Here is a 13,282-nt window from a genome sequence, read left to right as displayed (position 1 = left end):
TGGTGGGGTAGTGGGGTCGGGGGATGTGGTTTTTTGTTTTTGCTTATTGTTTTTTTTTTTTTTAGAGACAGGGTCTTGCCCTATGACCCAGGCTGAAATATAGTGGCACAATCATCACTCACTGCAGCCTCTAACTTTTAGGCTCAAATGATCCTCCCACCTGAGCCTCCCAAGTAGCTGGGACTACAGGTGCAAGCCACCAAGCCCCACTAATTTTTAAATTTTTTGTAGAGACAGGGGTCTCGCTATGTTGCCCAGACTGGTCTTGAACCCCTGGCTTCAGGGGATCCTCCTGCTTCTGCCTCCCAGAGTGCTGTGATTACAGGCGTGAGCCACTGTGCCCAGCCTCTCTGCACTGTTCTTTAACACATTTACAAATATTTACTGAGCATCTATTTCATTCTAAAGAACTAATCTTGAATAAAACCAGCCAGAATGTTTGCCTTCATTGAGCTGACAGTGCCCTTGGAGGGGTTAACTGTACATACAACTCTTTTTTTTTTTTTTTTTTTTTTTTGAGATGGAGTATTACTCTGTTGCCCAGGCTGGAGTGCAGTGGCTCGATCTCAGCTCACTGCAACCTCCACCTCCCAAGTTCAAGTGATTCTCGTGCCTCAGCGTCCTGAGTAGCTGGAACTACAGATGTGCACCACCACACCCGGCTAATTTTTGTATTTTTAGTAGAGATGGGGTTTCACCATGTTGGCCAAGCTGGTCTCGACCTCCTGACCTCAGGTGATCCGCCCACCTCAGCCTCCCAATGTGCTGGGATTACAGGCGTGAGCCACAGCACCTGGCCTGTACATATAACTCTTAAAATGCTGCCCTGACCCTGGGGCTCACTTTCAAAGATGTCCACACTCCCTAGGCCAGGACCCCACCTGTCCCATACCCTTCCTGGCAGCCCTGTCCCTGCTGCATCGCCCTCCAGCTACACCAGCTTTCTTTGGGTCCCTGGACCACACCTGATACCTTCCCGCCCAGAAGTGTTATCTCTGTCCTGGCTGTTGCTCAACCTTTAATGGTCCCTACCACCAAGGCCGTCTGCTCGGTTGACATACCCACCCCAACTGTAATTAAATCATCCCCCGTGTCTTCTCACTAGACAGCTCCACATAAGCACAGCTGGTCCTTTTAGGGCTGTGTCCCCAGCACCTCCCACAAAGGAGGATGCAGTTCATCAGGATGGGTTGGATGAACAGCCCATTTTACAGATGAATAAACTGAGGCACAGGCAGGTGCAGGGTTTTGGCTGCACTGCACACCTGTCCTGTCTTTGTCCTCCTCCCTGGGGAATGAGCTTGGAGCACCCCTCTAGGAACTGGGATGCCAGCCTCTTCCCTTGACCATCTTGGTCCTTGTCATTTGGGCCCCAGTACCGGGGTGGCTTTAATTTGGCTGCCCAGGGGGGTGGTTCAGGGTTACCAGGACCCGCGAAGTAGGCTCTCTGGGTTCTGTCCTTTGCCCCCCAACATGGTGCCTGTTTCTCCTGCCTCTTCATGCAGAGTGGCCAGCTCCTGGCCCATTCAGCTCTGAGTTTGAGCTCCTGGGAGGAGATTTTTGTTGCCTTGTAACTGGGATTCCTAGATCCGGCCTCCACCCTCTGATTGCCCTAAGGATGTTTTGGGGTTTTGTTTTGTTTTATTTGTGTTTTTGTAGGATGGTGGCAGTGATTTTGAGGAGGGGAAGAGGAAGGAAGATACAAGCAAGGGAAGTCACAGGCTGTGGTGCCTAGGCAGACCCTGGTTTGAATCTCGGCCTTACCACTTTTTGCATATAAGTGGTAGGGGCAGCAGATACCTCAGGACATATCTTGGGTTAAAGACGGAGTTTCACCATGTTTGCCAGGCTGGTCTTGAACTCCCGACCTCAGGTGATCCGCCTGACTCGGCCTCCCAAAGTGCTGGGATTGGCTAGGTGTGTTGGCTCATGCCTGTAATCCTAGCACTTTGGGAGGCCAAGGCGGGTGGATCATTTGAGGTCAGTAGTTAAAGACCAGCCTGGCCTATATGGTGAAACCACATCTCTACTAAAAGTACAAAAATTAGCCGGACATGGTGGCACACGCCTGTAAGCCCAGCTACTCAGGAGGCTGAGAATCACCTGAACCTGGGAGGCGGAGGTTGCAGTGAGCCGAGATGGCGCCACTGCACTCCAGCCTGGGTAACAGAGCAAGACTCTGTCTTGAAAAAAAAAAAAAGTGCCGGGATTACAGGCTTGAGTCATCCCGCCCTTCAGGACATATCTTTTGAATTTTGAACCTGGTGAATGAATTTTTAGATGACCTCAGGACAGTCCTTAATTTCCACATGACCTCAGTTTTTCCAGCTTTGCAAGGGGAGTATGAAACCAGCCCTGAAGTCTTGCTAAGAGGATTCGGGGAGCTCATAGAAGTTGTGAGTTGGTTCCTCCATTCGCCTGGGTGTTGCAAGGGGCAGGGCCCGTGTCTTGCTTGTGGCCTGCCAGGGTAGCAGCTCAGTAAGTGAGATGATATCTCACTGTGGTTAGGATTCACATTTCCCTGATGACTAGTAATGTTTCCGTGTAATTTCTTGAATGATCATTCAGTAACAATAAGTGTAGGTTGAGTTTGTAGAATCAGGTTTACCTCCTCAGCCTCGATTTCCAAATGGAGAAAGCAGAGATTTGCAGCTCCTGGTCAGAGGAGCAGGTCGGTGCTGGAGCCAGGACTCAACCTTAGGTTGCACCTCTGAGCCTTTGAACACTTGCCATTTCTATTCCTCACAGCAGCCCTTTCAGACGGAACGGGTGTTACCAAATAGGAGGAGAGTGGCCACTGTATTCTCAGTGCCTAGCCCAGGGAGGCAGATCTGAGTGGAGTTGCTAATGAAACATGGAAGGTGCTTGAGAGCTAACTGGGAGGGAGGGAAGGTGTGCATTCCTGCGCCAGGGCCTTTGCACGTACTTGTTACATTCTCCTGCTGGCCAGCTGGAGTCTCTGGAAAGATCTGTCTTACTCAGGGAAGCCTTCTCACTCGCACTCTGCCCAGTTAGGACCACTGCCCTCTAGAGACCCTATAGAATTACTGAGGAGGCCGGGCGTGATAGCTCAAGCCTGGAATCCCAGCACTCCAGCCTGGGCGACAGTAAGACTCCATCTCAAAAAAAAAAAAGGCTGGGCGCGGAGGCTCACACCTGTAATCCCAACACTTTGGATCACCTGTTGTCAGATCGAGACCATCCTGGCTAACACTGTGAAACCCCGTCTCTACTAAAAATACACAAAATTAGCCAGATGTGGTGGCGGGCACCTGTAGTCCCAGCTACTGGGGAGGCTGAGGTAGGAGAATGGCATGAATCCGGGAGGCGGAGCTTGCAGTGAGCCGCAATCGTGCCACTGCACTCCAGCCTGGGCGACAGAGCGAGACTCCATCTCAAAAATAAATAAATAAATAAAAAATAAAATAATTCTCACTTTACCTGTGGGGTCAGGTAGAAAGCCACACCTTCCTTTAAAGCCCTTTGATGACTGCCCCAGAGTGTGGGAGACAGCCTTCTCACGTCCCACACAGCCAGTTCTTCCTCCTGGAAGAGGCAGTACGGGGTCCGATGCAGAAGTTCACACATTGACACCCCCACTTCCGCCACCTCCCCAAGCTGTTCCTCTCACAGGTCAGTGTGGGGGGTGGGCTACCTGAGCAGCATCAATTTCCATTTCTGGTGGCTGAGATGGGAGGATCGCATGAGGCCAGGAGTTCACTACCAGCCTGGGCAATATAGCAAGACCCTGTCTCTACAAAAAGTTTAAAAATTAGCTAGGCATGGTGGTGCACACCTGTAGTCTCAGCTACTCAGGAAGTTGAGGCAGGAGGATCCCCTGAGCCTAAGAGTTCAAGACTCGTAATGAGCTATGATCTTACTACAGCTCCAGCCTGGATGGCAGAATGAGACCCTGTCTCTTTCAAAAAAATAAAATATATCTTCCTCGCCTCCCTGCCCTCAGGCACTTTTGAGTTAATTTGCTTGAATTAAATATGTATGGCGTGATTTCACAGTTTTTTTTCTTTTTAAATATTATTTACTTTTGCAAATAGGCATTTCATCCACCAGGTTTAAAATTCAAAAGACCTGAAAGTGTACTTCGCAAGTCTCCTCCCCACTTCTGCCCAGAGGAAATCAGTCTCACAGCTTCCTCCTTTCTTTTTTTAACAACTTCACTGAGATGTTCACACCATGCACTTTGCCCATTTAAAGTGTACAGTTAATGGTCTTTAGTATATTCACAGAGTTATACAACCATCACCAGTCAGTTTTAGAAGATTTTTCATTACGTCAAGAATAAACCCCAGCCGGGCGTCATGGCTCATGCCTGTAATCCCAGCACTTTGGGAGGCTGAGGCAGGTGGATCACCTGAGGTCAGGAGTTCAAGACCAGTCTGGCCAATGTGGTAAAACCCCATGTCTACTAAAAAATACAAAAATTAGCTGGTGTGGTGGGGCGCGCCTGTAAGCCCAGCTACTCAGGGAGGCTGAGGCAGGATGAATCACTTGAACCTAGGAGGCAGAGGTTGCAGTGAGCCAAGATCGCAGCACTGCACTCCCGCCTGGGCAACAGAGGGACTCCATCTCAAAAAAAAAAAAGAATAAAGAATAAACCCCACACACCTTTGCTTTCCCTTTGCTTTCCCTCACCACACCCCCATTCTCCCTGCCTCCCAGCCCCTGGCAACCACTAATCTGCCTCCTGTCTGCGTGGATTTGCCTGTCCTGGACATTTCCTATAAATGGATCATACAATCTGTGGTCCTTTTGTTTGGCCTCTTTCATTTGGAATAATGTTTTCCAGGGACATCCATGTTATAGCATGTGTCAGAATTTCCTTCCTTTTTATAGCTGAATAATATCCCATTGTATGGACTGACCACGTTTAGTTGGCCCATCCATCCGCAGATGGACGTTTGGATTGTTTCCACCTTTCGGCTATTGTGAATAATGCTGCTGTGAACGTTTGTGTACAGGTTTTCAATGCAGGCAAATGTTTTCGTTTTTCCTGGGCATAAATTCCAGGAGTGGAGTCGCTAGGTCATATGGTAACTCTCTTTAACTGTTTGAGGAATCGTCAGACTGTTCTCCATGGTGGCTGTGCCATTTGACATTCCCACAAGCAGTGGAAGAGGGTTCCAGATTTCTCATCCTCACCAACTTTTTTGATTCTAGCCAGCCTAGTGGGTGTGAGATGGTGTCTCATTGTGGTTAGGATTTGCATTTCCCTGGTGATGTTTTCTTCTAATTTCCCTGATGACTAGAGATGTTTTCATGTAAGTTATTTATTTTTTTTGAGACAGTGTCTCTGTCTGTATCCCAGGCTGGAGTATAGTGGCGCAATCACAGCTCACTGCAGCCTTGACCTCCTGGGCTCAACAACAGATCCACCCCCGCCACACCCGCCCTAGTAGCTGGGACCACAGGTGTGCTCCACCACGCCGGGCTAATTTTTGTATTTTTCGTAAGAGGCAGGGTTTCGCCATGCTGCCCAGGCTGGTCTCAATCTCCTAGGCTGAAGTGATCCACACTTGCCCTCCCAAAGTGCTGGGATTACGGGCATGAGCCACCACACCCAGCCTTATGTAATTTCTTTTTCCTTTTTTTTTTTTTTTTTTTTTTGAGACAGTCTTACTATATGTCCCAGGCTGGAGTGCAGTGCCGCAATCTCGGCTCACTGCAACCTCTGTCTTCTGGGTTCAAGTAATTATCTGGCCTCAGCCTCCCTATTAGCTGGGACTACATGCTCATGCCACTTTACCTGGCTAATTTTTATATTTTTGGTAGACAGGGTTTTGCCACTTTGGCCAAGCTGGTCTCGAACTCCTGGCCTCAAGTGATCTGCCTGCCTCAGCCTCCCAAAGTGCTGAAATTACGTGAGTGAGCCACTGCGCCTGATCTCATGTAATTTCTTGAGTGGTCTTTTAGTCATTTAACAAACAGTGATTAAGGGGCATGTGCCCAGCACTGCAGACTCTGGTTCTGGTGCACAGTCAGATGACCCTGCCTTTCTGGCATTTCCATGCCAGTACCCTGCAGAGATACCATATATGTACCTGGTGCTTGCAATAGCTGGCACTCAGAGGTAGCACACTGTGTCCTAGCCACTCTTCCAAGCACGTAAGCATATTCAGTTACTCTTCAAGTATATATGAATAAGTATGCCTTTGTCCCCTCCTCTTTGCAAGGGATAGCGTGTGGCCACCCTGGTCTGCAGCCAGCTTAGCAGATTTGACCACATATTGTAAAAGTGAGTCTGTACCAGGACAGATAGGGTAGAGGGCTCTGCGCGGTTTAGCACCATGGTAGATTCCATCGTGCAGATGTCCCTCCAGCAGGGGAGGTCTTTGGGGACAGGGCTAGTCCAGCACCCACATTTGCTGCCTGACCCCGTCCCTCTGTCTGTGTCTCTCCATTCCTCCCTGCCCCCTGTGCAGCCGCCGCCATGGCCCAGACACTGCAAATGGAGATCCCGAACTTCGGCAACAGCATCCTGGAGTGCCTCAATGAGCAACGGCTGCAGGGCCTGTACTGTGATGTGTCAGTGGTGGTCAAGGGCCATGCCTTCAAGGCCCACCGGGCCGTGCTTGCTGCCAGCAGCTCCTACTTCCGGGACCTGTTCAACAACAGCCGCAGCGCCGTGGTGGAGCTGCCGGCGGCCGTGCAGCCCCAGTCTTTCCAGCAGATCCTCAGCTTCTGCTACACGGGCCGGCTGAGCATGAACGTGGGTGACCAGTTCCTGCTCATGTACACGGCTGGCTTCCTGCAGATCCAGGAGATCATGGAGAAGGGCACCGAGTTCTTCCTCAAGGTGAGCTCCCCGAGCTGCGACTCCCAGGGCCTGCACGCGGAGGAGGCCCCATCGTCGGAGCCCCAGAGCCCCGTGGCGCAGACATCGGGCTGGCCAGCCTGTAGCACCCCGCTGCCCCTCGTGTCGCGGGTGAAGACGGAGCAGCAGGAGTCGGACTCCGTGCAGTGCATGCCCGTGGCCAAGCGGCTGTGGGACAGTGGCCAGAAGGAGGCCGGGGGGGGCGGCAATGGCAGCCGCAAGATGGCCAAGTTCTCCACGCCGGACCTGGCTGCCAACCGGCCTCACCAGCCCCCGCCACCCCAACAGGCTCCGGTGGTGGCAGCAGCCCAGCCCGCCGTGGCCACGGGAGCAGGGCAGCCGGCCGGTGGGGTGGCGGCAGCAGGGGGTGTGGTGAGTGGGCCCAGCACGTCGGAGCGGACCAGCCCAGGCACCTCAAGCGCCTACACCAGCGACAGCCCTGGCTCGTACCACAATGAGGAGGATGAGGAGGAGGACGGTGGTGAGGAGGGCATGGATGAGCAGTACCGGCAGATCTGCAACATGTACACCATGTACAGCATGATGAATGTCGGCCAGACAGGTGAGGTGCTGCCCTGTCCCCCTACCACCCAGCCACCCCTGCCCCTCTTGCCACTTGCACGCCACTCTCTCCCTGCAGCTGAGAAGGTGGAGGCCCTCCCGGAGCAGGTAGCCCCTGAGTCCCGAAATCGCATCCGGGTTCGGCAAGACCTGGCATCTCTCCCAGCTGAACTTATCAACCAGATTGGGAACCGCTGCCACCCCAAGCTCTACGACGAGGGCGACCCCTCTGAGAAGCTGGAGCTGGTGACAGGTGGGCCGGCCTCACCCCAGATCTCTCCCCTCCACAGCTTTGGAGCCGGCTGGCCTGGGCTGGGCTGGGCAGCTGGTTAGGGACCCCAGCACCTCAGTTTCGCCATATGTGCTGTAGTGTTGATAACAGCCACCCTAAGGGTGGGGGCGTTGGTGAGATGGAGGAGCTGATACAGCAAGGCCTGGCCTCTAGGTTTCTGGCTTAAGGGGTCGGGGTGAGTATTGGCTATTATTATTTGGCTGCATGTGTAAATTAGCTACTTCCTGGGCTCCTGTGAAGGCCAGCTACTACCTAGGTTAAGAATTTGGACAGTCATGGGGGCGAATGCCTGTAGTCCTAGCTACTCAGGTGGCTGAGGTGGGAGGATCCCTTGAGCCCAGGAGGTCAAGGCTACAGTGAGCTATGGTGGCCACTGCACTCCAGCCTGGGTGACAGAGTGAGACTTCATCTCTTAAAAAAGAAGAAGACTGTGTTTGGTCCTCGGGTCAGAGTGCCTGGGTGTGAGCCTCCACTCCCTGTTGGTCCTGCGGAGCTTGGGCTCATCTCTAGCTGGTGACAGCCAGCGTGCCCACCTCACACAGGCTTGCGGCATGACCGGCCACACAGCAGGCGCCCTGAGGATGGTGAAGCCACCCTTTCTGTCCTTTCCTGAGCACTGATGAGGTTGGGGGAGCCCCAAGGAGCCTCCCCTGACTGCCCTTGGTGGGTAGAGGTATAGGGGAGAAGGTCCCTGGGTGAGTTCTTGGGACCCAGAGCCCAGCAGGGAGGGCCTGGGGTGTTCTGATATGAGGCCTGGCATCATGGGGGCTGTGGCGGTTTGGGGGCACCGCAGGCCATCCTCCGGCTTCCTCTCACCAGGCACCAACGTGTACATCACAAGGGCGCAGCTGATGAACTGCCACGTCAGCGCAGGCACGCGGCACAAGGTCCTACTGCGGCGGCTCCTGGCCTCCTTCTTTGACCGGTAAGGCCCTTGGCCAGAGCCCCAGGGAGGGGGGTGGGGTTTCCCCATGTCCCCTCAACCACCAACTTGAGCACTGACTCCCTCCATGTCCCCTGCCCCCAGGAACACACTGGCCAATAGCTGCGGCACCGGCATCCGCTCTTCTACCAACGATCCCCGTCGGAAGCCCCTGGACAGCCGCGTGCTCCACGCCGTCAAGTGTGAGTGTCGGCCCAGCTGGACGGGGCATGGGCCCGGGGCACGCAGGTTGACGTTTTTTCCCAGCCTTGGCTCTCAGAGAGGGCTAGAGTTCAGTGTTGAGAAGCATGCTGGGGCTAATTCTAGCCTTGCTGGGAAACCGGCTATGATTGCTTAGAGTTTTCTTCGTGGTTGGGGGATGCAGGTGCCGAAGGGAAGCCAGGGAGCCTGTGTCAGGCAGGAGGGTCTCGAACTTGGCAGTCTGGGAGGGATGAGGCAGCCAGACAGTGCTAGCCACTCGTCATGGGGGGCATCTAGATTTTCAGGTGGCCACTCCCAGTTACTAAGTTCCGGCAAATGATCCGAATTTTTCAAGAACACGGGGACATCCCATCAAAACCCACACATCCCCACACATGGCTGAACTCAGTCTGGTGTAGGGCCGGGTGCACGTAGTGTGGTGTCCTGGCCGTGTGGCCTCACTTGTCTCCCCTTTGAGAGGGAGTCACAGATGCTGTGGGGGGCTGGTGAGTAGGCCTTGTGGGAGTCACCTGGCCCCCGTGCCAAGGCCGCACCCACCCTGCCCCACAGACTACTGCCAGAACTTCGCCCCCAACTTCAAGGAGAGCGAGATGAATGCCATCGCGGCCGACATGTGCACCAATGCCCGCCGCGTCGTGCGCAAGAGCTGGATGCCCAAGGTCAAAGTGCTCAAGGCTGAGGATGACGCCTACACCACCTTCATCAGTGAAACGGGCAAGATCGAGCCGGACATGATGGGTGTGGAGCATGGCTTCGAGAACGCCAGCCATGAGGGCGAGGCGGGTCCCTCGGCCGAAGCCCTGCAGTAACCCGCCCGGCCTCATGCGGGGCCGCACACTCCCCCTCCCAACACACACACATACCCGCCATCTTGGTCATGAGCTACTGTCTGTCCCTCCCCAGGACCCGCAGTGGGTGCTGCATGTTCCCGGCCCTCTGCCCCTCCTGTCCCACCCCCTTTCCCCACCGAGAGCTGGGCCGGGAGAGGACCGCAGGGCAGGTGGCGTGAGGTCCGTGTTGCCTTCTTTAACACACACTCGTGCAGTGGGGGAGTTCTGGCTCCCCAACCTAACCCCTAGCCGTCATCTCCATACTCACCAGGCCCACCAGGGGAGGGGGCTGGCCTGGGGGTCTTGGGAAGGCCCCTCCCCAGGCCCTGGGCCACCTCGAGGAAGCCTTCTTCAGCCTCCGCCCCTCACTGTAGCCCATTGGGACTTGAGGGGGGCCCCAGGGGTTCTCAGGACCCCTCCCACCACCTCCCAGTGCTTCCACGTCTCCAAAAGCGCCTTCCTGTCACCCTTGTCTATCCCTGCGCCTGGGGGCTGGGGTAGGCGAGGCCGTGGGGACTACCCATTTTATAGCTGGGGAAACAGGCTCCGAGAAATTGCACAACCGACCTAAGGTGGCCGGCAGTGGCGTGCCCGGTGCCCTTTCTCCTCTTTTCCGCCTCTGTTGCCCCCTTTGGTCCTCTGGGGCCTCAGAGAGGCAGGTCCTAAAGGAGGGGGGGTCTCTTGGGGGCAGACCAAGGGTCTCGGAGGATAGAATGAGAGGTTTCCAGGGCTGGCAGAGTGTGTGCGTGTGTGTGTGCAGAAGTTTTGCTTTCAAACAAATGAAGATACAAGAGGCAGTAGGACCTGGGTTGGAACCCAGGGGAGCAGACTGGGGGGCTGCTGCCCCTCTCTCCATCTCCCCACCCCCACCCCGCCCCACAGCAGGGCTCCTGGCCCCCACCCCCCTGTACATAATTTTTAAAACATTTTTTTAGCGAATGAAATATTGAAGTATAAGATTCCTTTTATTTTTCAAACCAATGGGGCTGTGTCTGTTGTCCCCCTCGGTCCCCAGGGGTGGGGGGGCCTTGGAAGGCAGGGTGGTGTTGGGGGGCTGGGGGGCAGGCTGAATGTGTGTGTGTGTGGAGTGTGGGTGTGTGTTTCCATGGTAGGACTCCAGTCCCAGCTGCTGCCTAGGCTCCTGTGGGTCCGACCGGGTTCCCCCTCCCCTGTCCACCTTTCCCAACAGGGCTATAGTTTAAGGGTGTCCCAGGCCTTGGCTGGTTGGCTGGGCCCAGCTCCTGGGGGCTGGGCAGGGCAGGGCAGGGCCGGGTCCACTTCCATTGTTAGCAGTTGTTTGCAGAATTTTCTCTTTTACCATTCCTCTCTTTTTGTTCTCGCCCTGAGTGGGTGGTTTTTTGTTTTAGATTTTCATGTGAAGGCAGAAAGTTTTTTTTCTTTTTTAACTCCCCATCCCCCTATGCGGGGTGTCACTTCACCATCCACATCCACATCCTTGTTTGCGTTTCTGGCCCTCGTCCTCCCTGCCTCTCCTCTGCCTCCCCAACCCCCGCTACCCGCTGCTCCCAGGGGTCTCTCCAGGGGCAGGGGATTTCAGGAGATGGGGTGGGGGCGAGCCCCTACTGGACCCTTGTAATCTGATTTGGAGACCACCCCCATGATGGGACCAGCAGCCTCGCCAGCCCACTGGGGGGTCCCTCTTAACATCTGCTTGTTGCGGGGGTCAGTCATGAGTGCCAGGGTCTGGCTGGGGTCTTGGCACTGTCTTCCTGGCCGGGGCCTGGCACCTTAGCCCCCAGCCGGCCCGAGTGGGGGATATCGACACCCCCAGCTAAAGCACAAGCACCTTAGTCACCCCTCCTCTCCCCCCGCCTCCTGGCCTGCCACCCCACCCCAGCGTTCACCCCAAAGCACAATGCCCTGGTCACTTGGCAAGCGGCTGGGCCTGACGGAGGCCGAGGGGCAGACCGGGGCTCCAGCCAGACCCCCGAAAGGAAGCAGGTGCTCCCCCACTTCCAGGCCTTAGTTGGGGCGGGGGAGGGGCCAGCTCCTGGGCCTGGGGTCTTCTCACCCCCACCCCCTTGTCCTGGGTAGGCCCCTACCTGCCCCTCTCTGCCTTTTCCTCGGGTGTCCCTCCTCGAGTCCCTGCGGCACTGGCTTGGGTGGCAGAGCCCACTTGTTTCAGGGACCCCAGGAGGTGCCCCTTGGCTCCCGTGACTGTGTGTGGGTCTGGGGGGTGGGGGGATGGGGAGAAGGGTCGGGCAGGGGGTGCAGGGGAGGAAACTCCTCACCAGGAGAGCCAAAGACAGGGTTGTGCCTTACCCCAGGAGTCACCCCTGTGCCCCACTTGCCCTGCCGTTCACCCTCCACCCCTCCCCCCGGGCGGCCTGCTGCTTTTTCCTTCTCTTTCTCCCCTGCCCTGCCCTGAGCTGCATGGTTCCCCCACCCTGGGCAGCCAGGAAGGAATCTGAATGGAGAATCACCAACCACCACAGAAAAAAGACTGTGGGGCCCTCCCCTGCCAACTCCCCTTCCCTGGCCGCCCACTCACCCACACCTCTTTCACGCAGGACAGGCTGCCCACCCTGCCCACGTGAAGTGCCAACGCCTTCCCCACCCTGGGCCGAGCCCCCCCCTCCCTGGGCCCCCGAGTGAGATTGCACATTTAACTACTGTAAGGAGAGGAGCGGCGTTGGCAAATGTGAACCATGAGAATATCAGTGACACTGATGAGAATAAACTAAACGCCTTTGTAACAGCCTTGCCGCATGCTCATTACTGGGGGCCCAGGGAGGAACACACCTGCATTGTGCCCAGCAGACCCAGGTTGCTGACTGCAAACTGACAGCCTCCAATTCTAACACACATGCAAGTTACCCCAACAGATACAGATAACGCAACATATGAGTTGGTCCTACACACACGACTTTTTCTTTTTTTTTTTTTTTTTGAGATGGAATTTCACTCTGTCACCCAGGCTAGAGTGGCGAAATCTCGGCTGACTGCAACCTCCGCTTCCAGGGTTCAAGCCATTCTGCCGTAGCCCCGCCAAGTAGTGGGGATTACAGGCACCCACCACCATTCCCGGCTAATTTTTGGGGATTACAGGCACCCACCACCATGCCCAGCTAATTTTTGTATTTTTAGTAGAGACAGGGTTTCACCGTGTTGGTCAGGCTGGGCTCAAACTCCTGACCTCAGGTGATCCACCCGCCTTGGCCTCCCAAAGTGCTGGGATTACAAGTGTGAGCCACCGCACCCAGCCTTTTATTTTTCTTTTTTTTTCTCTTGTTGCCAGGGTGTAGTGCTATGGCGCGATCTCGGCTCACTGCAACCACCGCCTCCCGGGTTCAAATGATTCTCCTGCCTCAGCCTCCTGAGTAGCTGGGATTACAGGCATGGGCACCAGGTTCAGCTAATTTTATATTTTTAGTAGAGATGGGGTTTCTCCATGTTGGTCAGGCTGGTCTCCCAAAGTGCTGGGATTACAGGCATCCCAAAGTGCTGGGATTACAAGCATGAGCCACCACACCCAGCCCGAAAAAATACTTTTAATTAGCTGGGTGTGGTGTGGTGGCATGCACCTGTACTCCCAGCTACTCAGGAGGCTGGGGCAGGAGAATCACTTCAACTGGGAAGGTCAAGGCTGCAGTGAGCTATGA

The 13,282-nt window shown here is 55.1% G+C and overlaps 1 protein-coding gene across 3 annotated transcripts in view; it reads left to right on the top strand.

Annotated features, from left to right (window-relative positions):
* The window catches only part of NACC1 (nucleus accumbens associated 1), a 33,674-nt gene that overhangs the window by 11,746 nt on the left and 8,646 nt on the right, over positions 1-13,282 (top strand). The window contains exons 2-6 of one of the 3 annotated variants that reach the window (XM_030820665.1): positions 6,441-7,394; positions 7,473-7,646; positions 8,505-8,610; positions 8,713-8,810; positions 9,379-12,372. In XM_030820665.1, the coding sequence (XP_030676525.1) occupies positions 6,449-7,394; positions 7,473-7,646; positions 8,505-8,610; positions 8,713-8,810; positions 9,379-9,638 (1,584 nt within the window). In that variant the 5' untranslated portion in view covers positions 6,441-6,448 and the 3' untranslated portion in view covers positions 9,639-12,372. Of the gene's footprint in view, positions 1-6,440; positions 7,647-8,504; positions 8,611-8,712; positions 8,811-9,378; positions 12,379-13,282 lie in introns of those variants that run through there. The other 2 variants (XM_030820663.1, XM_030820664.1) reach the window with 2 other exon arrangements.

Source organism: Nomascus leucogenys, chromosome 10, assembly GCF_006542625.1.
Source record: "Nomascus leucogenys isolate Asia chromosome 10, Asia_NLE_v1, whole genome shotgun sequence".
NCBI lineage: Eukaryota > Metazoa > Chordata > Mammalia > Primates > Hylobatidae > Nomascus > Nomascus leucogenys.
This window is presented reverse-complemented; position numbering and strand designations above follow the sequence as displayed.